Source organism: Phyllobates terribilis, unplaced genomic scaffold (assembly GCF_046119375.1).
Source record: "Phyllobates terribilis strain yellow unplaced genomic scaffold, ASM4611937v1 Scaffold_11__3_contigs__length_659146591, whole genome shotgun sequence".
In the NCBI taxonomy this organism is placed as follows: domain Eukaryota; kingdom Metazoa; phylum Chordata; class Amphibia; order Anura; family Dendrobatidae; genus Phyllobates; species Phyllobates terribilis.
Genome location: NW_027362771.1, coordinates 319,854,641 through 319,879,184, shown reverse-complemented (window position 1 = coordinate 319,879,184; position 24,544 = coordinate 319,854,641). Strand labels below are relative to the sequence as shown.

Sequence of the window (24,544 nt, the reverse complement as noted above, 5' to 3'; positions counted from 1 at the left end):
AATAAATCATGATCATTTATGGTGCGTTAATATGCAGAGGTTGAGATGTGGTTAAAACCATATTTTAAAAACTGTTTAATTGACTGCATAGTCTTCACAGCAAAACCATGTGTGATATTGGTTCAGATTTAACTGTACCTCAACCTCTAGTAATTACACCCAAAGACAAGTAGCCAGTTCCCATTTTGATAATATTGCTCAGCTACCCTAATAGAGGTTTCTTTTGTTTCTCAAAATTGTGATGATGTGTGACTCAAGCGAGCACAAATATAACCCTGGTTGAGGGTTGTATGACATGGTATGACATTTTTCTTTTCTACACCACTCCTACCAAAGTGAATAAGTCTGATCTGCAGGACCAAAAGCAGCCCATGGACAAGAATGGCACTTTTTTGTAAATAATAATAAAAAATCGTTTTTCATAATTTTATACTATTTTTTTACCATTAGAAATTTGTCTTTAAAAAAAAAAAGCAAGGTGATTCATTTAATCTAAGAACACAGCTCTGGTTATTATCCTCTCTTCTTTAGGTGCTAAATTGCAAAAAATTAGATGCTTTAACACAAAATAGATGAATAAAAATGACGAACTTTCGGAGTAGCAGCCGTGAACAATTCCCGAGGATATGGCAACATTGACTCACCTTAATTTTTCATACTTTACTCTTGATAAGTAATCCAGCTCTATTTTAAATTTACCAAGATGCAATTAGTTGTGAACTTGAGATTCTCCTTCAAAACGCAGCAATGAAAAAATCTCATCTACTAATAAAACCATAAAAAAAACTTCAGTTCATGGTAGCATAATACAGCTGACTCCAGAATACTCTTAAAGGCTTTTTACCCTTTTAGAAACGTGGATACCAAACGTTTCTCCTACTGTTTACTCAGAATCAGCAAATACTCACCTCCTCCAGTGTCCAGAGCCGGCCTTATACCGCTGCTCCAGTCTCATTATTTTGGCTGCAAGGATGATGTGAATTATTCACAGCTGCAGCCAATCACTGAGCTCAGTGATTGGCTGCAGTGATTATGTGACCTGTAAACATGACCTACCACTGGAGCCAAATCACTGAGAGCAGAGCAGCATGGCAGAGCTGGTGCTGGATCATGGGAGGGTGAGTACTATCTGATTTTGTTATTTTACATTACAAGAAACATTTGGGGTCCACTTTTCTAAAATTGGAAAATGTCTTTAATATGCTGAGGCAGTCTACAAAGAACAACATAAGAACAAAGAAAAATACCCTCCAGATCCGTCAGGTCTCATATGTAGTAAAAGACACAGGCAGAGATGCTGAGCTTGGGAATAATATATTCACTATGATTTTCAGAGGAAAGCAATGATTTAACTGTGGTCTCAATCCTGCCTTCCAAACTTACAGAGAGTGACTGAGCATTTCACCCACAAGGTCAGCACCCTTTTCCCCCAATGAACCCTTAGTTTAGGGTGATTTTGTGAGGCCTGACAGATTAACTATGTGTAGCAAGTATTGTTTCCCTTTTTGCTGTTTCAATTCACACTCCTATTAATAATATTTAAAAAAAATCACTAGCTGAAATTCATTTTTTTTTTACAGATCTTAGGCAACATGCCGTACAGATGAAAGTAAAAAAAAAACAACACAAAAGATGTTGAAATGCAAACTTCATCCATACCATCAAATCAATATTGAAAGGTCTTAAAGAAAATGTATCATCAGATAATTACGGTATGTAATATTTAAAGCTAGATTTTCTTAATACATGTCACTTTTTCTAATTTTGCATGTCATTACATATATTAAAAATAATCTCAAAATCTTAAGGTTTTCACTAAAGTCACTGTGCCTCACAACAGACTTACACTTTTTGTTCTACAGAGATCACATCTCAGGAGTCATCTCAATATTATTATAGGCAGGATATCAATGAAAGGTATAACCAATGTTTTAGATATCTTAGGATCCACCATTTAGAATAGGTGATGATTCCAGCTCGTCGTCTGCACAGATCACAGAACAGGTCTAGAACACTCTCTAATGAAAGTAAATGTGTCACCTCAAAACTATAGATTATAGACTATACTCCGTGTGGCTGCCGTGAAGTATTTATCTAAATACAAGATGGCTGCCCCGATAATCATGTAGAAAAAAAAAATAAAAAAAAATCTACAAACAGAAAATAAAAACAGATTAGAAAAATAAAGAATATATGTTTCAGTATCAGGTTCTAATAATAAAAAAGTAAAGATGATACATTTCCTTTAAGCCAATACTATGGCACATAGTTTTCAATGATGTTCTTAAAAATAATAAAATAAAATTTCTTAACAGCATATAATGAAAAAAAAAATGAACAATGTAGTTTTGTAAAACTCTAGTCCCATTAATCACAACTACAGAAAATCAATAATTTAAAAGAACAATGTAAACTAAAAATGTAATAAAACCTATGATGTCACTCAATGAGATACAAAACATTCCTATCATGATAAAAATCCTGCTTAAAATACTAAAACAACGGGACTCAATTTGTTTTATTTCCTACATATTTTTTTGAATGTTTCTAAAATGTGGAGCTAAAGAATACATTGGTTTATATCTCTTAAACTGTTGTAAATGATGGGGTTTATGAAAGAGAACTAAAAGTCTTGACAAGTAAATTCTAATCTCTTTATAAACAAATACTTATTTGAGAAGACCACCCTTCTATATAGCCCGGATTTTCTGTGACAGATTTTCAGTTCCATCATGTACCATGCAATTTGGCAATTATATTGAAAAGATCACCCATCTAAAAAAAACAACCATTTTTTTCAATGCAATTTTGGGTGGTTGCCTTAAAGGGGATCTGTCATCATATTTTTTGCTCCCCCATCTGAAAGAGCAGCTCGGGCAAAGACTAGTGATCTCATGCTGATAAAACAGTGATTTCATCAAAAGATCAGCAAGCAGTCCAGTAAGTTACACATCGCTGGAATCAGGGTTTCTGTCTCTACATCATGCTGCCATCAGATTAGGTGGCAAAAACCTGGTGACAGATTTTATTTAATCACTTCAATATTAAAGAACAATAATACTGGGTGCAAACAAGCATACAATGAAATGAAGTCATGAAAGATCAACTTTATGCATAAACTCTACTATTCAAAATCCCATTGCTGTTTTGCTCTCTTTGGACCAAGTTGACAAGAAAATATGACAAGGAAAGATATTATGACACCACAAATAAATTGTGCTGGCAGAGAGAGGTAAAGAGATGTTTTGCTGGCAGAGTAAAAACTGGTAAAGGCGTTTTGTAATGGGTGAAACTGTAGGACCTGGATTGGTACAAACTGCAGATTTAACATTTTCATGAATGAGTTAGATTTTCTCTATATTTAAACTAAACATCAGTCCTTTTATCAAAATGAAAAATGGTTGATAAGGATCAGAAGGTAAAGTGCATGGAAACAGAAGACTGTCAACTGTCAGTACCAGTTTATGGCCAGTGTTTTTGCCACACACTAGACCTGCATGTGATCGATTGCTGTTTACTGCTAAAAAGTATCATGTCTGCAAGCAAGCAGAGAAGCATAAACTGGATTATTGCTAAAATAATAAAGTTTTTTAAGAAGACTGCAGACAAAGAAACACTACTTCATTCATGCTCATTTCCCAGCTGCCTTGTACATCTTTCAACCGGTATGATGACAGAAGGATACGGAAGAAGCTGCAGAGGCTTCTTTCTTTCAAAGCATCGCAAGGGTCAGGACAAACACACCCAGAATTGCATGTCCAAGTAAGTTCTCAGTTCAGTTTGCTGCATCCACTACTATTTTCCTGCAGTGCTCAATTAATTGGCATTAGGTTCTCCAAACAAACCAGATCTGCACAAAGGTCCCTGGGAATAAGAGGTCCCGCCTCACACCAGATGTAATTTTGAGCAGATGTTTTGTCATGCAGGCCCATTTACTGTGGCTTCGGGATTCAAGGTAAGATCCTCATGACTGTAAGAAAAAAAAATTAGCAACCATAACACAGCAACTTTTCTACTAAAATCCTTTACAAACGGTTCATTAGATTTTGGTGTTACATATTTGTTATAGCACCCACGTGCCTTTTGTAACATCTTCTAGTGTGATGATCCGTATCGGCTGACATGCACAGTGCCACCCATGTACAAGAGGATATTGGTGGTGGAACTCAGCATGTCTTACCACTTTCATTAAAGGAAGGCATTAAAAGAACACTTGAGCCTCATGACCTGGGACTCAAGTCATGCAAGGACCACGAGGATGTCAAGCCGTGTGCGGAGCCGAATGTCAACCGACAGCTAATTCTCTGGAATGATTTTCCACTAGGAGCAACTAGCAACTATATTGTCAGGTAGCTGCTGTCAAAACCTTACATACACAAGATAAAATTTGTTTTCCCAAGAAAGTGCTGATAGAATCTTTAATCAAGTTTTCCAAAAGTGCTGTCTGTTGAGACTTACAAAAATCGGAAATCGGTCCCAACACACAAGGAGGTTGGGGATTGGTAATGGGGGAAAAACAACCTCACCAATGCTTTTGGGAACATTGTTTAGTTATAGATTTTTTTAAAACCTATTTTAGGTTTCCTTTATTATGTATGTGCCACTACAAATGTGGCAATCCTAAAATTATACACACTTATAACTATATATTTATATTTTACTAGTTTCCATTCTAAGCAGATTTGAAAAAAAAATAATAAAAAATAACTAAAGTTTAACCTTTTAAAGAAGAACATGAGTGGGTGATAGTCCCTTCATTTTTTTAAAAAAAGGTTTATTTTAAACATTTTTAACTATACAAGATATGAGGGATAATAATACACCATTGTGTACCACAGTAAGCAACTCAGCAGCGCTTGCGCAAGAATCATGTACAATACTATATTATGACATGAAATCTGCTAGTTCCTTAATCTTGATGGATGTACTGTATCCATCATAATTACTTTGTTGGTTCTGTCTAATGTCCTGCAGACTTATTACTCAAAATTAATTATGTAAAATTAATTGTAAGTAAAAATACAGACACACATATACAGGTGGATCTCACTAAATTAGAATATCATCAAAAAGTTAATTTATTTCAGTTCTTCAATACAAAAAGTGAAATTCATATATTATATAGAGTCATTACAAACAGGATGATCTATTTCAAGTGTTTATTTCTGTTAATGTTGATGATTATGGATTACAGCCAATGAAAACACAAAAGTCATTATCTCAGTAAATTAAAATAATTAGCAAAAAACACCTGCATCAGCTTCCTAAGCGTTTAAAAAGGTCCCTTCGTCTGTTCCAGTAGGTTCCACAATCATGGGGAAGACTGCTGACTTGACAGATGTCCAGAAGGCAGTCATTAACACACTCCACAAAGTCCTAGAGTTCTAATTTTCATTTGGAAATCAAGGTCCCAGAGTCTGGAGGAAGAGTAGAGAGGCCACAATCCAAGCTGCTTGAGGTCTAGTGTGAAGTGTCCACAATCAGTGATGGTTTGGGAAGCAATGTCATTTGCTGGTGTAGGTCCACTGTGTTTTATCAAGACCAAAGTGAGCGCAGCTGTCTACCTGGAAACTTTAGAGCACTTCATGCTTCCCTCTGCCGACAAGCTTTTTGGAGATGGAAATTTCATTCTCCAGCAGGACTTGGCACCTGTCCCCACTGCCAAAAGTGCCAATACCTGGTTTAAAAACAACAGTATCACTGTGCTTGATTGGCCAGCAAACGCGCCTAACCTTAACCCCATAGAGAATCTATGGGGTATTGTCAAGAGGAAGATAAGAGACACCAGACCCAACAATGCAGACGAGCTGAAGGCTGCTATCAAAGCAACCTGGGCTTCCATAACACCTCAGCAGTGCCACAGGTTGATCGCCTCCATGCCACGCCGCATTGATGCAGTAATTGATGCAAAAGGAGCCCCAGACAAGTATTGAGTGCATTTACTGAACATACATTTCAGTAGACTAACATTTCGGATTTTAAAAACATTTTTCAAGCTGTAGTTATAAAGTATTCTAATTTACTGAGATAATGACTTTTGTGTTTTCACTGGCTGTAATCATCAACATTAACAGAAATAAACACTTGAAATAGATCACTCTGTTTGTAATGACTCTATATATGAATTTCACTTTTTGTATTGAAGAACTGAAATAAATTAACTTTTTGATGATATTTAGTGAGATGCACCTGTATGTATATATGTTTATTTTTTTATTTATACAAATTTTGCACTTACCTTTTCTCTTTACAAGGGCCTTGTGAATTTGTGCAAGTTGTAATCAACTTCTGCTCCTGTGTTTCTTCTTCACCACTGGCATTACAAGAGTGTTTCTCATTTGCGCATTTGGTATCAGCAATAGTCAACTGATCAATGACTAGAGTGTCACGGTTACTGTGGAAGTAGAAGGTACTGACAATAAATTTTTCCAATCATGGGGAATAATTATGTTTAGGCAATAAAATCAAAATTAACCAATGCAAGTGACCCAAAGTAAAATTATTTATTCACAACCTTATCTGTGTGTAACTATTCTACAACATATCAATGTAGATATGACAAGTTTAGTATGTAATATCCTTAAAAAAAATAAATCTGACAAACAGGCCGATAATGTATTTTTGCACTGTTTGGTGGTACATATGAATTACCAAACTACATCATTTAATTTTTTATATGGTTTCACATGGAATACCCTCTTAATTTTATTCTTTGGGCTATTATATCCATATGGAATCCTTACAGGTCTACTTTTTACGAACTGGATATACAATAAAAAGCATGTTTGTACTAATCACACTTACTTTATTTTTGCTGATTTTTTTTATTATATATTTTTTTCTAAGAGATTACTATTTGAGTGTTTACTCTATATTTATTATGTATCACCACACAACTATATGGTGATACAATATGCCCTATATTTATTATGTATCACTACACAACTATATAGTGATACAATATACCCTGTGTCAGTGTGACACACAGGATGTCGATAGGGCAGATTTTATGTACAGACAGTCCTGGGTCCATCCTATTTCCCCAGGTCTGACATCTAAGGGGGCGCATTAGGAAACCTAAATGAAGAGGGGAGTGGGGTTTCCTTTCATCATTCAGCAGTCACTTTTGTCTATGGAAAATAAAACGGTAAAAAAACAAGATGGGTAGCAGCTTTACTGCCATTTGACGGCTCACCATCCAGGGTGGCGCATGATTTCCAAACAGGGTTCATTCTGCAGAGTAGTACAAACATGGCTCTGAATGTTAAGTCCTCTAATGGGCAAAAAGTGTAAAGGAGTTAAAGCACCACTCCGGTGATTTTTTTATTTTTTATTTCACCACTGAAGGGTGATGTCTGTTATCTGCCCCTAGTAAAATATCAACCGCAGTCTTCTGCTCTTCACAGTGCCGCTCCTGTCCCATTCTGCAGTATGGTGACTGCAGCTTCTGACTGGCCAGATATCACCTAACAGTCACAAGCTCTCAATTCAAGTCTTCTGGCTCTCATAGACAAAGGCCACAGCCCCACTATCAGTATTTGGTCAGTATTCTTTCTCAGAAGTGGGAGCCAAAACCAGGAGTGGGTGTTAAATGCAGAATTGGTGACTTGTTTCTATTATACATTTTCTCTGATTGTTCCTCACCTGGTTGTCTTCCACTCCTGAGAAAAAATACTGACCAAATACTGATAGTGGGGCCGTGGCCTTACACTGAGAAGTAACTTCTGGCTCGCCCAACAAACACTGGAATGATCCGGCTAGGCACAAATAGCAGGAGACAACAAGACCGGCGCCAAAAACAACAGAAGACAGCGACCGCTAAGTATTTTACTACGGGCAGGAAACGAGCATTAGTCATATCACTCTGGTGGCGAAATAAAATAAAAAAATACTGATATTGTGCTTTAAAAATCTAAAACATTCCCTCAATTATTCATCAGAAATCCTTGTAAATGTCTTGTGCTGTTTGCTGCTGATTGTCCACCACATCTGAATGTGACCGGATTACCCAACATAATGTCCTGAGATAATAATGATGCATATAAAAATTATATAGCAGTGCTATGAAAATAATGCAAACCTGCAATACAACACAGGAACATACAGTAGTTGTGCATACTGCTCTTCTTATAATAAGGTCATGACAACGATCATCTAATTTCAGTTAAGAATAAGTTTAAATCATTTCTATAAGAGCGTGGAGTGACATTTCACAAAACCTAGCTGCTCCTCTTATTTATACAAAGCCAACCATGCAAAGCAGTGCAAACAAAGTGAAATATATGGTGCATGCAGTTCAAGCAGACTAACATTCAGCACGCTTCAAATGCTTGTCAGGAGTAGGGAGAATCTCAGGTTCATCTCATAATGTTATAATGAGCTATCAATCTAAGTGCAGATAAAGAACTCCAATCATCTGTTAAATGTAACACAACTTGTCTGTAGTCCCAAGAACCACTTTATGTTTGCCTCCTTGCTGAGCTTGGTGTGAGCTGGAAATCCACAAAAATCCAAGGCAATGAATATGGGTTGTAAAACTATGTTTTTTTTTCTCTTCAGCCTACACACAGATTGGAAAACTAAATTCAGGTTTTTAGAAATTTGTGCAACAGTGACCTTCATCATTCTTAATGGAAGCAGGTTGAAAATTCCAGGACTCTTTTCAGACCTGGCAACCTGGCCATACTGAGCAACCAAAAGAGAAGGGCTTTCGTAAGGAAGAGCCCAAAGGTTACAGAAGTCCAAAGTTTAGTATAAGAAATACAAACCTCTTTGCAACACTCCATCATCACCTAATGGAGACATATCATGGAAACTAAGATTCTCTGATTTAAAAAAAACAACAATTAAAGAAGATGGCCACAACTTTTTATTATCCCCCCAATGTATTCCCCCAGGACCCATACGGGTTTTTGTAAATACCTTCTGTTGCAGTTACTGCCTGTGAGCGGCGCTATCGGTGGCCGCTCACAGGCATCACGTGACCCACCACTGATGTCACGTCAAGTGAAGCGTGACATCGATGAGGCAGTGGATGCTGGGTTGTGGACGGGGTTACCCCCCACGTCACACCCAGCATCCACCGTGCACTTTCCCAATGAATGAGGAGAAGGAAAGCGCGCGGTGGATGCTGGGTGTGACATGCGGGGTAACCTTGCCCACAGCCCAGCATCCACCATGGAACGCAGAAGTAAGTCACCCCCGGCTGCATCCGGCATCATGACGTGACATCATCGAATGTCAGAGCCGGCTGCAGCCGGGGGTCACGTGATGCCCGTGAGTGGCCACTGATAGCGCCGCTCACAGGCAGTAACTGCAACAGAAGGTATTTACAAAAACCCTTATGGACCCCGGGGGGGGGGGGGATACATTGGGGGCATGATAAAAAGTAGTGGACAACCCCTTTAACGATTTTGCCTGAATGCGTTGCCAATTACATCCTGATGATGAAGCATGGTGGTGGCAGCACCGTGCTTTGGGTATGATTTATAACTGCAGGAACTGCGAGACTTTTCAGGATCAATGGAAAATGATAATATAGAGAGATCTTTGATAAAAACATGCTATAGCTTGTTCTGTACCTAGACTAGGAAGAATATTCACCTTTAAATGGACAATGGTTCAACATGCTCACCACACATCTAAATAAATTCTTTGAGGGGTCTAGTTTCAAAATGGGGTCACTTGTGTGGGGTTTCCACTGTTTAGGCACATCAGGGGCTCTTCAAAACACGATATGTCGTCTGCTATCGATTCCGGACAATTTTGCGTTCCAAAAGTCCCATCCGAGCCCTGCCGTGCGCCCTAACAGTAGTTTTCCCCCATATATGGGGTATTGGCGTACTCAGGAGAAATTGCACAACAAATTGTGCGGTCCATTTTTTCCTGTTAACCTTGTAAAAAAGCTAAATTTGGGGCTAAAGCTACATTTTTATGGGAAAAATTTTTAATTTTTTCCTGCCAAATTGATTTAATTCATGAGAAGCACCTGAAGGATTAATACATTTATTGGATGTGGTTTTGAGCACTTTGAGGGGTGCAGTTTTAAAAATGGTGACACTTTTGGGTATTTTCTGTCACATAAACCCTGAAAGCCACTTCAAATGGGATGTGGTCCCTAAAAAAAATTGGTTTTGTAAATGTTGCTGTAAAAACAAGAAATTGCTGATAAACTTTTAACCCTTCTAAATTTTGGTGGAAAAATTAGAAATTTTAACCTTTCTAACAAAAAAAAAATTACGTTTAAAAAATGATGCAGATATAAAGTAGACATGTGGTAAATGATATTTATTAAGATTTATTAGTGTGATATAACACTCTGGGCATAAAAATTTAAAAGTTTGAAAATTTGCGAAATGTTCAAAATGTTCGCCAAAATTCTGATAATTTCACCAATAAATACAAAAAATATTGACCTAAATTTACCACTAACATAAAGTACAATGTGTCGCAAAAAACTATCTCTGAATCACTGAGCTACGTTGAAGCTTTCCAGAGTTATTACCACATAAAGTGACGCTGTTCAGAATTGTAAAATTTGGCCTGGTCAGGAAAGTGTAAACAGGATGATGGGTGAAGAAATTAAATATAAAATGTAATAAGTTTGTTCCTTGTTGCTCTAAACGTTCCAACAACCCTTGAAGAGGCCAAGAATAGCTTGGTTGTGTTACCCTGTATAAGCCAGAGTGCAAGAAGGGTACCTTTCAGGTGCCCGGGAAAGCTGAGTCGCATAAGTGCTAGTGTGTGTCCCAGTGCAGGCTTCTCGCTGGCCTACTAAAACAGCGAATGATGGCAGTGAAAAGTGTGGTGTGGATGTGAGAACTGGCTGTGGGGTGTGCTTAGCTCATTGTTAGACTATTGTGATAGGTGACTGGATGAGTAAGTGAGGGAAGCGGAGTCCATCTTTATAGTAGCGTCTGAGGCACGTGTCGCGAGCGAATGGTATTTGTGACAAACTGGTGGCGACGGGAGAGGTGATCCTGACAGGGACCATGCATATCGGATGACCAGTGGCTTCAATTTATCCTGCTCCCCCGAATTAACAGGTCTGCTACACACATGAGCCTGTTCATCTAGGAGAGAGTCCGGGCTGATGTTGACAGGGATGTTAAAAAGCAAAACATTTGCAATAATTATTAAAAAAAAAGATTACTTTGAACATTTCCATGTCTAATTAGCAAAACACATGTGAATTATAGCATGCTGACCTGATTTCCATGTTGAACAAACCAGTCCATAACTATTATACATTACTGTACATAGTGTAGAATATAGTAGAGCAGATTTATTAGAACTCTTAAAAATACATAAATAATATTGGAGTAAATTGTAACAAGTTTTTTAAAACATGCAAATCTCTTAATAGTTATCCTAAAGTCATAAAATTGAATCTACACTTGCTATAAGTAAGCATAAATTTAAAGGGAATCTGTCAGCAGGTTTTCACTATTTAATCTGAGAGTAGCATAATATAGGGCAAGTGAGCCTGATTCCAAAGAGTTGGATCACTGCTCACAAAAGCACCAGTCTGGCAGCGATATTCCTTAGGTGACAAAACCTTCATTGTAAGTAAACAACTGCACACGGCAAAATAAGTGACACATTGCTGAAATCTATGTTTCAGCCCTTATCCCCTGCTGTCTTTAGATTACATAGCAAAAACATGCTGACAGATTCCCTTTAAAAGGGTTTTTCCACGAACAAAGTACTTTTTAATTATTAAATCTTGGAATAAAAATAAGTTCCACAATTGGCTGCATTAAAAATGTTCCTGTGCTGAGATAATCTTATAAATGTGCCCCTGCTGTGTACTGTGTAATGGTTGTGTCTGACAGTGCAGGAACATGGTCTGATCATACCACAGCTCCTGGGCAGGTGAGAAAGCAAAGAGAGTATACAGACATTACAGCACGGAATTGCAGCAGCTGCTTTTTGTGACTTAAAACATTTTCCTGCCTGTTTAAAAAAACAAGAAGCAAATGATTTACCTCACCGAAATAATCCGCTTTGATCCCATGCTGTCCTGTCTGTATGCTGTCTCTTTTGTGTCCTCAGTGAGGAGAGCAGACTGTCTGTCCTTACATGTCTCATATGGGAGAGTCTGCTTCTCTAATCTCATTGGACAGCCGTGATTGATTACAACTAACACTACTTCAGTTTCTATCTCTAAGGCAGCCAGTGTGAGATGTGTTTATAATGAGACAAAGTTTCGCTGTATTGCCTCCCCACCACATTGGATGCTTAGATGAGAACTGATGGATTGTTCGTTCTAATCAGGCACAGAACAACTGCAGATGTATTTGTAATGAGAAAAAGTTCAGCTATGCTGTACTGTGTTAGTTATTACACACATGAAAACTAAACAATTGTATGTAATCACATTATGTCGGCTCTACTCCGGGCACTATGTAATTACGCACAGAGATCAGAAAAGTAGAATGTCTCTCATTACATATCTCACTGTAGAGTTATGCCTGATTACTACTAACACTTCTTCAGCTTCGATCACACAGGCAGCCAGCGTGAGATTTACTTGTACTGATCATGAGACAAGGTTCTGCTGTACTCCACTCCCCTCACACTGGTTGCTTGTGAAATGGAAGCTGAAAAAGTGTTGGTAAAAATATGACAAAGATCTGTTGCAGAACTGACAGCACTATGAGAGGACAATTGCAGATGGGTTTGTAATAGTACATGTAATGCTCCAGATTCTCAACTAGCTCAAAGGAAGGTAAATTTTATAGTTCTCAAATCAGCCAAACCGTTTTCAGCTGGGCTAACATACTTGTGCAAGGGTTTTCTAGGGTTTTCTAAAGATCCATTAGCCTTCTTACATAGTTAGCAAACACAATGTACCATTAAAACACTGGAGTGGTGGTTGTTGGAAATGGGCCTCTATACACCTATGTAGATATTGCAATAAAAACAAGACGTTTGCAGCTAGAATAGTCATTTACCACATTAACAATGTATAGAGTGTATTTCTGATTCATTTAACGTTCGCTTCATTAAAAAAAAATGTGCTTTTCTTTGAAAAAATAATGACATTTCTAAATGACCCCAAACTTTTGAATGGTAGTATATGTATATATAAAATATATAAAAAAATATGTGTATATAATATATATATATATATACAGTACAGACCAAAAGATTGGACACACCTTCTCATTTAAAGATTTTTCTGTATTTTCATGACTTTGAAAATTGTACATTCACACTGAAGGCATCAAAACTATGAATTAACACATGTGGAATTATATACTTAACAAAAAAGTGTGAAACAACTGAAAATGTGTCTTATATTCTAGGTTCTTCAAAGTAGCCACCTTTTGCTTTGATGACTGCTTTGCACACTCTTGGCATTCTCTTGATGAGCTTCAAGAGGTAGTCACCAGAAATGGTCTTCCAACAATCTTGAAGGAGTTCCCAGAGATGCTTAGCACTTGTTGGCCCTTTTGCCTTCACTCTGCGGTCCAGCTCACCCCAAACCATCTCGATTGGGTTCAGGTCTGGTGGCTGTGGAGGCCAGGTCATCTGGCGTAGCACCCCATCACTATCCTTCTTGGTCAAATAGCCCTTACACAGCCTGGAGGTGTGTTTGGGGTCATTGTCCTGTTAAATGATGGTCAAACTAAACCTAAACCGGATGGAATAGCATGCCGCTGCAAGATGCTGTGGTAGCCATGCTGGTTCAGTATGCCTTCAATTTTGAATAAATCCCCAACAGTGTCACCAGCAAAGAACCCCCACACCATCACACCTCCTCCTCCATGCTTCACGGTGGGAATCAGGCATGTAGAGTCCATCCTTTCACCTTTTCTGCGTCGCACAAAGACACGGTGGTTGGAACCAAAGATCTCAAATTTGGACTCATCAGACCAAAGCACAGATTTCCACTGGTCTAATGTCCATTCCTTGTGTTCTTTAGCCCAAGCAAGTCTCTTCTGCTTGTTGCCTGTCCTTAGCAGTGGTTTCCTAGTATCTATTTTACCATGAAGGCCTGCTGCACAAAGTCTCCTCTTAACAGTTGTTGAAGAGATGTGTCTGCTGCTAGAACTCTGTGTGGCATTGACCTGGTCTCTAATCTGAGCTGCTGTTAACCTGCGATTTCTGAGGCTGGTGACTCGGATAAACTTATCCTCAGAAGCAGAGGTGACTCTTGATCTTCCTTTCCTGGGGCGGTCCTCATGTGAGGCAGTTTCTTCGTAGCGCTTGATGGTTTTTGCAACTGCACTTGGGGACACTTTCAAAGTTTTCCCAATTTTTCGGACGGACTGACCTTCATTTCTTAAAGTAATGATGGCCACTTGTTTTTCTTTACTTAGCTGCTTTATTCTTGCCATAATACAAATTCTAACAGTCTATTCAGTAGGACTATCAGCTGTGTATCCACCAGACTTCTGCACAACACAACCGATGGTCCCAACCCCATTTATAAGGCAAGAAATCCCACTTATTAAACCTGACAGGGCACACCTGTGAAGTGAAAACCATTTCCGGTTACTACCTCTTGAAGCTCATCAAGAGAATGGCAAGAGTGTGCAAAGCAGTCATCAAAGCAAAAGGTGGCTACTTTGAAGAACCTAGAATATAAGACATATTTTCAGTTGTTTCACACTTTTTTGTGAAGTATATAATTCCACATGTGTTAATTCATAGTTTTGATGAAGCAGGAAGTAATCTTATCCAAGATAGCCATTGTAGAATACAACATGCACACTGTATAAACTATGCTAAAAAGGACTCAGATTGCCAAATGGTATCATATAAATTGCAATATGTAGGATTACCGCAATACAATGCACCCAAGAACGCAATAAATTTAGAAAATCAACTAAAATTAAACTGACTTATGTAGTGTTTTCAATATATTGAGCTTTCCTCACAATAGGTGTTCAATATCAGATCAGTGGCGGGAACAACATCTAGCACTCCCCCTGACCCAGCAGCGGCCAGATGTAAAAAAAATGTATGGAGTGGAGCACCACAACTCCATCGCACTGTTTAGTGGTTGTGGCTGGGTACTTCAAGTCAGCTATTATTCAATGAGAGGAGCTGAGCTGCAGTACTCGGCAATGGCCACTAAATAGTGTGATGGTACTCCATTCTGTACACTGTCTACATTCAGTCACTGCTGGAAATTATACCAGCTGATTGGTGGGAGTGCCAGGCCCTAACCAATGCTAAAGATACGTCATCAATAACAATGAAGCGGAAAACCCCTTTAATATTCCCAAATGAAAGCAAAAATGATATCATAAAATGAAAGCAATACTGCATAATAATCATGTATCTGACAACAATGGGTTGATGTGTAGGATAAGTGGTGAGTCATTTACACAGTATAATGAGAGTTCTCCATGCATTTTAATGAGTGGTTAAAAGAAATGAGACTCTCCCTGCTCCTTTGGGTGTTTGAGGTGCTTCAATCCTTTCTGGCATGCTGTACATACCCTGAAGGTGTAAAGATTCTGAGCAGTAACCACAACAGGAGAGAAGACAAGGGAGAAGGACAGGGTATGATACGAAAGTAAAGGTAGAGGAAACAGTAAAATAAATTGTGAGGACAGATCGAATATGATGTAAGCTCAAGTGTCTGTACAAAATAGAATGATTTATATGTATGAAACTCATGTTTAAAAGTGAAAATGATCTGTAAACCACAAACCTATAATCCATGAAAGAAACCAACTGCCACACTAACATAATGTACTAACAATACAGAGAGCATATATTTTACCAAAGTCCTATCAGCTCTTACTATTACTGTACTCGTGTAATACTTAAAGGGGTTGTCCACTACTCGGACAACCCCTTCTGAATCCCTATGTCTTCCCCCACCACTCTAGTAAAATAACACCACTTATACTACCCTCTGGTGATGGCTCTGTTCCAGCAGCGTTGGCACTCCCAGGGACTATGTGACATTGTTATGTTATGCGATCCCTGTGGCCAATCAGTGCTGGCTTCAATCTCCACCCCTATGGATGTAATTGACATCCAGAGGAAGGGAGAGCTGCGGCTGCTCCCTCATTTCCTCCAGATGTCTTGATTTGTCCGATGGTGGAGAGACTGAAGCCAGTGCTGATTGGCTGCAGTGATTGCATGACATAAAAATGTCATGTAATCCCGGAAGAGCCAGTGCGGACAATGCTGGAATGGTGCCGGCAATAGAGGGGAGTATAAGTGTTATCACTTTACTTAGGGGGGAAACATAGGGATTCAGAAGTGGTTGTCCAAGTAGTAGCTACAAAGGTTTAAGGACATCGGCCAGTGGGAAAAAGGAGCAAGATAAAGATTAAAACAAGTGGACAACTAGGGTTTTGAATATTTGCAACTCTCTTTAGAATAAAAAAAATATTGAGACAACAAGTTTAGATGTAGAAAGATTGGACTTTATATGGCAGAAAGGACTCCCATAGTGTGAGATATCATTAAATTCCTTTCCGTCTCAGTGTCTCAAATACTTAGGGCAAATTCACACACTGCAGATGTGGCACAGATTTCTATCCCAAAAATCTGAGACTATTGTATAGTACAATATATGTGGATGAGTTTTTTAAAACCCTATACACATGTAGTGCAAAAAAAATCACACAAATTCAGACCATGCAGCACGTCAGTCCTGCTGCAGATTTTCACAGATGATTTCACCTTTTTCGGTGAAAAATCAGTGTCAAAATCAGAAAGTAACAAAAAAACCTGATGTGTGGTCCCTTCCTATACTAAAAGTGTTATATTTTTTGCTTATTAATACAGAAAATACCTTTTTTCACATCCAAATATATGCATTTACCTACTAAACGTAGCCTTCTCATTCTTGGTGTCCATGGTGAGTCTGATCGTTTCATGTCCCGCTCCAGTGCTTATGGTTTCAGTAATAATATGGTTTTTGTCATCTTCTTCACTATCGGAGCCACCAGAGGAGCTGCTATCTGAACCAATTACTGGTGCCTTCCTGGCAACACACACATTCCATACACAGGGGGATGTGGCACTGACTGTAGAGCCAAAGAAATAAAATGGTAAAGATTACACTTTAATAGCTTTTAGTTTAATTTCACTATGGTGGCAAACTGCAGTCTTGTGAGTAGGGAAGCCTTATACTGAACGAGTGTTAATAGGAAAGATCAATATCTGATACTCTTGCAGTGTTAAGAAGCAGCCCATCACCCAAAGAACATCGTTACACCGTTTACCGATCGGATTAATTCTTTTTATATATTGATAGATCGGTCGATTCCAAAAATGTGTATTTTTGTTTTTTTATGCTTTTATTCTGAATGGGGCAAAAGGGGGGGGGTGATTTTAATGTTTATATTTTTTAAATATTTTTGAAAACTTTTTTTTTCTATTTTTTACCTGCTTTAATAGTCTCCGTGGTAGACTAAAATCTCCGATCATCAGATCGCCTGCTATGTGTAACAAAAGTGCTCATCTGTTATGAACACCGACCGCTGGGCGACGCTCATAGCAGATTGGCTATGACAACCACATGATGATCTGAACAGCTGACATGTGTCCCTAACAGCCGTGGGTGGAATCGCGATCCATGAAGACTACTGAAGCATGTGAAATGTAAAAAAAAAAAAAGTTTTTAAAAATATTAAAAAAATATATAAGTTCAAATCACCCCCCTTTCGCCCCATTCAAAATAAAACAATACTAAAAATCAAATACACACATATTTTGTATTGCTGGGTTCAGAATCACCCAATCTATCAAAATATAAAAACAATTAATCCGATCCTTAAACGGCGTAACGAGAAAAAAAATCAAACGCCAGAATTACCTTTTTTTGGGTCGCCGCAAAGTTGCAATAAAATGCATTAACGGTAGATCAAAACATCGTATCTATCCTAACATGTTATCAATAAAAACGTCAGCACGGATAGCAAAAAATAAGCTCTCACCCGGCCCCAGATCACGAAAAATGGAGCCGCTACGGTTCTCAGAAAAAGTCGACCATCTACGAACTCGTAATGACCTGGAGAATCATAGTGGCAGGTCATTTTTAGCATTTCGTGAACTTGGTATAAAAAATACAAAAAAAAATAAACACTTGTGGAATTGCACTTTCAATTATTTTCCTGTTTTCCAGTACACAATATGGTAAAATTAATGGTGTCGTTCAAAAGTACAACTCGTGCTGCAAAAAACAAGCCCTCACAAGGCAATATTGACCAAAAAATAAAAAAGTTATGGCTCTGGGAAGACAGGGAGCAAAAAACAAAAACGCAAAAACAGAATAACCCAGGGTGGTACGCATGGAAGTGCAGTCGGTCTGTCTAAACAGGCTATTAAATGACTGCCAATTGACTTGCATGTACCAGCTTAGTAGCCGCGGTTGTCAAGTATAAATAGGCCCCTACAGTGTCCTCAGAATCTACATGAGGTTTGTGGTCTCATGTGGCTCCAGCTTACTTAAACCTATCCCAAGAATCCTGGATTAATTGAGACTAAAAATGTTACCATATAGGAGCAAGACTAACTTCTCCAAGTACAGATACATGAAGACTCTACAGTTGTTAAGGGAAATTGTCAACCCCTTTCTGGCCATTTCATCATTCTTACTAAACTATAATAACTGAGTAGGTTGCTTAGGCTTCACTATATGGTGAAATCTTATACAAGAAAGTGACATATACATCAAAGTGCTACTATTGCTTGATGATATATGGCCAGAATTATTCAATATTTTTATTCTTTATTAAAGGGAACCTGTCAAATTGAACATGCATTTCGATCTATGGACAGCATGTTATAGAGAAGGAGAAGATAAGCAGAATAATATATATGATTGTGGGCAAATATTCAGTATAAATTGTATTTTAGTCACTGAAATCTCTGGTGTCTGTATGCAAGTCCAGGAAGCTATCTCTGCATACACAGTCATAGAGGTAAAATTACCAATCATTGAGTAGGACCGCCCACTGGAATCATACTTCAATGAATATAATGGAAGTTTTATGGAAAATTTGATTATTATTCTTTACACTGTGATTACTTGTACATGGCAAGATAGCAACAATTTTAGGAATATATATACTCACAGAATTTCTCTTGACTCTGCTTGCTATGTCCCTCAGATGCGCTGCTTTCTGTATCCACTGGTGAACTACACCGAGGACCAGATTCAGAGCTATGAAGAGAAGCAATGATGGGTGAGAGACACCTTTATCTGTTTTTTTTTAAATTAAAAATAGTAATAATAAGAAAACTAGACTTTTTTGTTGAAATTTTAGGCAATGGAAGAAACACTAAATGTTAATGTAAAAGTATTTCAAATATCAATACTGCCTTATGTTTAATGTAAAATACATTTTCTAATTCACATTGTGGCATCCTTCATTTTCTCTCCTATGCTTCCATACTAAGCTAGGTTCCCCTAGCCGGACATCAACCCTCAGAGGTGGGACCACTTCACATAAACAAGGGCCATTAAAATCAGATTACCCAGATAAAAATTTAATAACTGCACCATCACTTCTCCAGTTGCTCTGCATACAATTAAGGTTAAACAGTATTTTATCTGTCTAAAATGTACTTTCCATAGACCAAATGCAGATTTCAGTAAATCATAGGTTTCTGGGGGAAACAATCTATACAGTTTACTTTTGCTTGGGCGAAAGTCCTTGTACAATTGCCTAGCCTTTAAACCTTTGCACACTTTAAAGTGACATCCCATCTTTTGATCACAATATCAATTAAATTTCTTTTTATATCTCTATAGTGTAAAAACAAACAAGTTTTGCTTTCCTTATGCTTGCTTTACCCTTCCTGGGTCCAATGTGAAGTCTTGGTGGTTGCTCCGGTGTCCTTTGCTGTCTGCTAACCTACGTGTTCAGCAGCTCTGCTGGTGTAAGCGGCACAAGCCGCTGAGATCGCTGACTGGCTGCCATGTCAGTGTGGCAGAAAATCTGTGAGCTCACTGACTTACGCCATCTACACATGAGTGCTACAGGTAACAACAGTCACCGGGAGCAACCATAGAGACTCGGCATTGAACCCGGGCTGGGTAAGTAAAGAGCAATTTGTTTTTTACTACTAAGATATCTTAGAGTAAAACCTTTTTTGAAAGCAGACAACCCCTTTAAGAAATGCATTATAGACCTTACGGTGGGGAAAGAGCAATCTAATGGCATCATTTGCCAAGATTGTTTCCTGAACAACATACCAACAAAATGGTTGAAAGTCTGTAAATTTAGCCCATCCCTTTTCTTCAGGAGTAGATGTTTCTGGAGCAGGTGCATCCCACACACTGGAACCTACATCCAATGCTACACAAGGAGTAGGTGGTTTGGAGTTCACATGCTCATCAAACACGGCCGTCCATCCAGTCTCTTCAAATGAGAATAAAAGTTAAATAAATTAGAAAAACACTGTAAGCATTCTAGAAGTAATTTCTATTTAACCCTATCGCTGTCAAGGTTTTTTTTTTTTTTTTTTAATATTTTGCACCTTTGGTGGCCAGGAAAACGTTTGAACTTTTGACGAGTACAAATAAAATAAAGTTATTTAAGAACCACCGTAAAATCTTTCTCTTTGTTGGAAGACACAGGAAGCATGGGTTATATACTGACACCTGGAAGAGGACACTGAGGATGCAGTCAGACGGGCGTATAAATCAAACCGAGACCGAAACGTTGTGCACTGAGTGGCTGGCTGCTCTCTCGACCTGAGCATGACAGCTTCATAGAAATACATGAAGCTGTCACGCTTGAGTAACGAGAGCCGCTGGCCAGTGCAAGCATTGCGGTCTGATCTCGGTCCGATTTATACGGCCGTCTGACTGCACCCTTAGAATACATTTTAGAAAAAAAGCTGACTCCTCCCCACCAGGCTACATCCGGGCAGTCAACACCCAGTTATTCACTTAGTAGTAATCAAGTAGGAGGGGCAAAACCAAGACCACCCCACCTCAACAAGGGAGGGTGCTGTGTCCCCCAATGAAGGCAACGAGAATGAGATTTTGCAGTGAAAAATCTTTTATTTCTTGGTGACTTCATTGGAAGACACAGGAACCTTTGGACATCCTAAGGCTGTCCATAGGGTGAGAAAACAGATACCAGTACTGCAGTAGGAAGAATAGCAATCCTTCAGGTCACTACTAGTGCAACTGCCACTTGTAGTACCCTTCTGCTAAGACTTGCATCCCTAGATGCAAAGGTAAGAGCTTCACAATGATGTGGGAAAATACTAAGTAGTGGTCCTATAGAATAGAAGAACCAACGCTTGGGGCGTAAGACTCAGATTGTTTCTACCCTGAGGGGACAGAGAGCCATGCCCTGGCAGGGGATCCTTATCTTAGCACGACCTACTACATTAGCAGATTGAAACCAGAGAACATTGGTGACAAAAGAGGCGAACTGATATCTGCCAGATCATACTGGGATGACCTGCAAGGCAACCAAACGTCCGAACAGAACTGTGAGAGACAGGTAGACCTGTACAGTGCTGACCAGGGCTGTGGAATCGGTAAGCCAAACCTCAGACTCCAACTCCGACGCCACGACTCCGACTCCCTCATACACGGCTCATGTTTAAGTGATAAATTTACTGTAGCACAGATTCATCTCAGCTAAAAGTCTAGACCCTTAGATCAGGAATAGGACATTTCATAACTTCCCCAAATCCTTATGAAAAAAATATTCCCCACAAACTGCATTGAACTACTGTACCCAATTTATTATATATTTTAGGAGTTGGAGTCGGTCCATTTTATACCGACTCCAATTCCAACTCCACCACAATGGACACAGACTCCGACTCCACAGACCTGGTTCTGACTACATCAGATTGTGTAAAAACTTCTCTGAGAGATGAGAGGTGAAGGACCTAAAGAAGGAGAGCAATCTCCTCATTGAGGTGAAAGGTGGAGAATCACGCTAAGGCAAAACGAGGGAGCCGAAAGCCAGACCAATCTGTCCCGAAAAGAGGCAGGCAAGAGGCCCCTTCGTAGCCTCGCCTGATGGAAGATATCTCTAGAGAGGACTGAAGGGCGTCAAACACCAGAATGAGGTCCCGCAGATCAAAGGGGGGCTAATATGATGGACCTAACCTAATACTACAAAATAGTCCTGCCGGTAAATTAAATGGCCAAGAAATTAGGTAGAAGAGGAGACCTTTGGGAAAGGTCTATCCGCATGCGATGGGAGGTGCCTGGGGGAAACTGCAAGAAGGAATGGGAGATCTGGACTCAATCTGAAGAATTCATTCAAAATCTTCAGCCCAAGCTGGGGAAGGAGAATCCTGCTCTAATAGGGAAATATCAAAATTTCCCTGGAATGTATATGAGCCTAGACCTCCACCCTGACCAGTCTCCTACAGGGGCAAGCTATTGGAGGAAGTAGGTTTCTTGGGAGAGCATCAGAGATGTAAAATCTCCATATGCCTTGGCAGTCCAGGTAACGCAACAGAAGTCGATTGTCTGAACATACTGCCTTAACTCTTCAATGAGACGGACCTGGCCAGCACTCTCCTTGGAGGTGAAAAGATGTAAACTCGGCTAGTGTTCTCTAACCCAGCAATCAAGGACTGTAGATGAAAAAGACTAGGATAAGGTGGAGAATGCCTTGGGGACTGAGATGGTATAAGGGATGAAACAAAGTACTGAACAAGCCACCTCAAAGGGAGGCTTCAATTGCCACTTAATGTGTATAAAAGTGGGGCCCTACTCAGGGACAATGCCTCCACAAAGGCAGGGAATCTGGGGGACTCCCTCAAAATATGAAGCCCAATGGCAAGAAAGTCAGACTGCAAAGAGGGTACGAGGTGACCCGACTCGAGGGCTCAGGATGCGTCAATCCTGGTGTATCTGAACAATGGTCTAAGATACCAAGAACAAAAGCACTCCTACTGGCTGAAGACGCCTATATGAGTGTTAACTGCCTGCATCCCGCACTGCAAAGCAAAAAAAAAGACTGAGTTGGCAGTCAACCTGCCTCCAGAATTAGAGTAAATGTTCATGCTAAAAGTTGGAATCATCAATCAAAAGGGAGCTACCCGCTGAAAAATTTGAGCCACTGCACACGTCTTCTGAAAAACAAAATAAAGAGAAAAAGGCTAGTTCCTAATCTGCCTAATCTGAGACTCAGACCCATGTCAGCCTCTGAATGACCCTAAACTAAACTGAATAACTAGATGTCACCTGCACAGGTTTAGCCTGCTGGGGAGAAGTCAGCTATTTATTTTTTTTAAAGGGAATCTGTCACCACATTTGACCTATCAAACCTATTAATATGGGCAAACAAGTTATAGACTGCTGAGGAGAGTGATGCCTGTATGTCTTATCAGATGCCTTGTTGCTGAGAAATAATCTTTTATCACTTTCTGTAAATGCCCTCTTCCAGGCTCTGGGGAGGATGCTGCCTGGAAGATAACTCTGCCCCCAGAGCTTATTATACATGAAGGGGAGTTACCAGTGTGAGACAAGTAACTAACACAAAACAGGAGAAATGAGATTTTTCTTCTTGAAAACACATTTTTAGCTTCTCTCTCAGCTCTGCTGTATTACAACAATATTACCCTGTCTGCCTGTGAGATGGAGGCTGAGAGGAACCTGCAGATGTGTCAGGTACAATCACACACAGCTCTGCAGTGAGATCAGGAGAGCAGAGAGCGGCCATCACACTGGTAACTCCCCTTCATGTAAAACAAGCTCTGGAGGCAGAGATATCTTCCAGGCAGCGTCCTCCCGAGACCCTGGAATAGGTGATTTATATAAAGTGACAAAAGATGATTTATCCGCAACAAGGCATCTGATATGAGGCATACAGATAGGACGTTTTTCAGCAGTCAATAACATGCATGCCCATATTAATAGTTTAGATCGATCAAATGTGTTGACCGATTCCCTTTAACTAAGATGTATTCTTAGTATCAGCCTCCAGATGGCAGCATATAACCTATAGTTCCTGTGTCCCACAATGAAGTGACGGTGAAATATAAATTAAGGAAGAAGAAATTGATATTAAATCCAAAAACCTACATATTTTCTGAATTTAGACATCTGGTACATTGTCAAAAGGTCACTCAGCATTGTATACACGCAGGGACCCTCATGTAATATTACGTCAGAGTGAGATTTTTTTGTAAAAAACGCATAAACATTGATATTACTGGCTAAAAGTCTGACTCAAACAGGAAATTAGATACACAACACCTACTTAAAATAGAACATGTGCAGAATCCATACACACTACCTAGGCCTATGTCTAAATTTTATATATCTTTATAAATTCATCAGAATTGGAGAGACCATTTTTAAAATTTCAAGAAACTTTCAGAAACCTATATTTTAGGGGTCAATTCAGTTCTCAAGCGCCTTTGAGAAGCAAATATGTAAGAAGCCCCATTTTAAAAAGTCCACCCCTTATAGTATTTAAAAGTAGTATTTATGAAGTTTGTTAATCCTTCATGTGCTTCACATGAACTAATGCAAAGTGATTTTTTTTTTTCATTAAAATGTAGCATTACCCCCAATACTTTTTCACAAACAGTAGTTATAGAAAAAAACACTCCATAATTTGTTAACTAATTT

At 39.0% G+C, this 24,544-nt stretch overlaps 1 protein-coding gene across 5 annotated transcripts in view; it reads right to left on the bottom strand.

Annotated features, from left to right (window-relative positions):
• Positions 1 to 486: 486 nt before the first annotated feature.
• PPP6R2 (protein phosphatase 6 regulatory subunit 2) overlaps positions 487 to 24,544 on the bottom strand; it is a 111,076-nt gene continuing 87,018 nt past the window's right edge. For 4 of the 5 annotated variants that reach the window (XM_073652582.1, XM_073652581.1, XM_073652580.1 and 1 more), the window contains 6 exons: positions 20,180 to 20,345; positions 19,056 to 19,144; positions 16,799 to 17,003; positions 15,456 to 15,473; positions 6,239 to 6,394; positions 487 to 3,970 (listed from right to left, as the gene is read on the bottom strand). In XM_073652582.1, coding sequence (XP_073508683.1) covers positions 3,919 to 3,970; positions 6,239 to 6,394; positions 15,456 to 15,473; positions 16,799 to 17,003; positions 19,056 to 19,144; positions 20,180 to 20,345 — 686 coding nt within the window. In that variant the 3' untranslated portion in view covers positions 487 to 3,918. The remainder of the gene's footprint in view (positions 3,971 to 6,238; positions 6,395 to 15,455; positions 15,474 to 16,798; positions 17,004 to 19,055; positions 19,145 to 20,179; positions 20,346 to 24,544) is intronic. The other variant, XM_073652579.1, reaches the window with a different exon arrangement.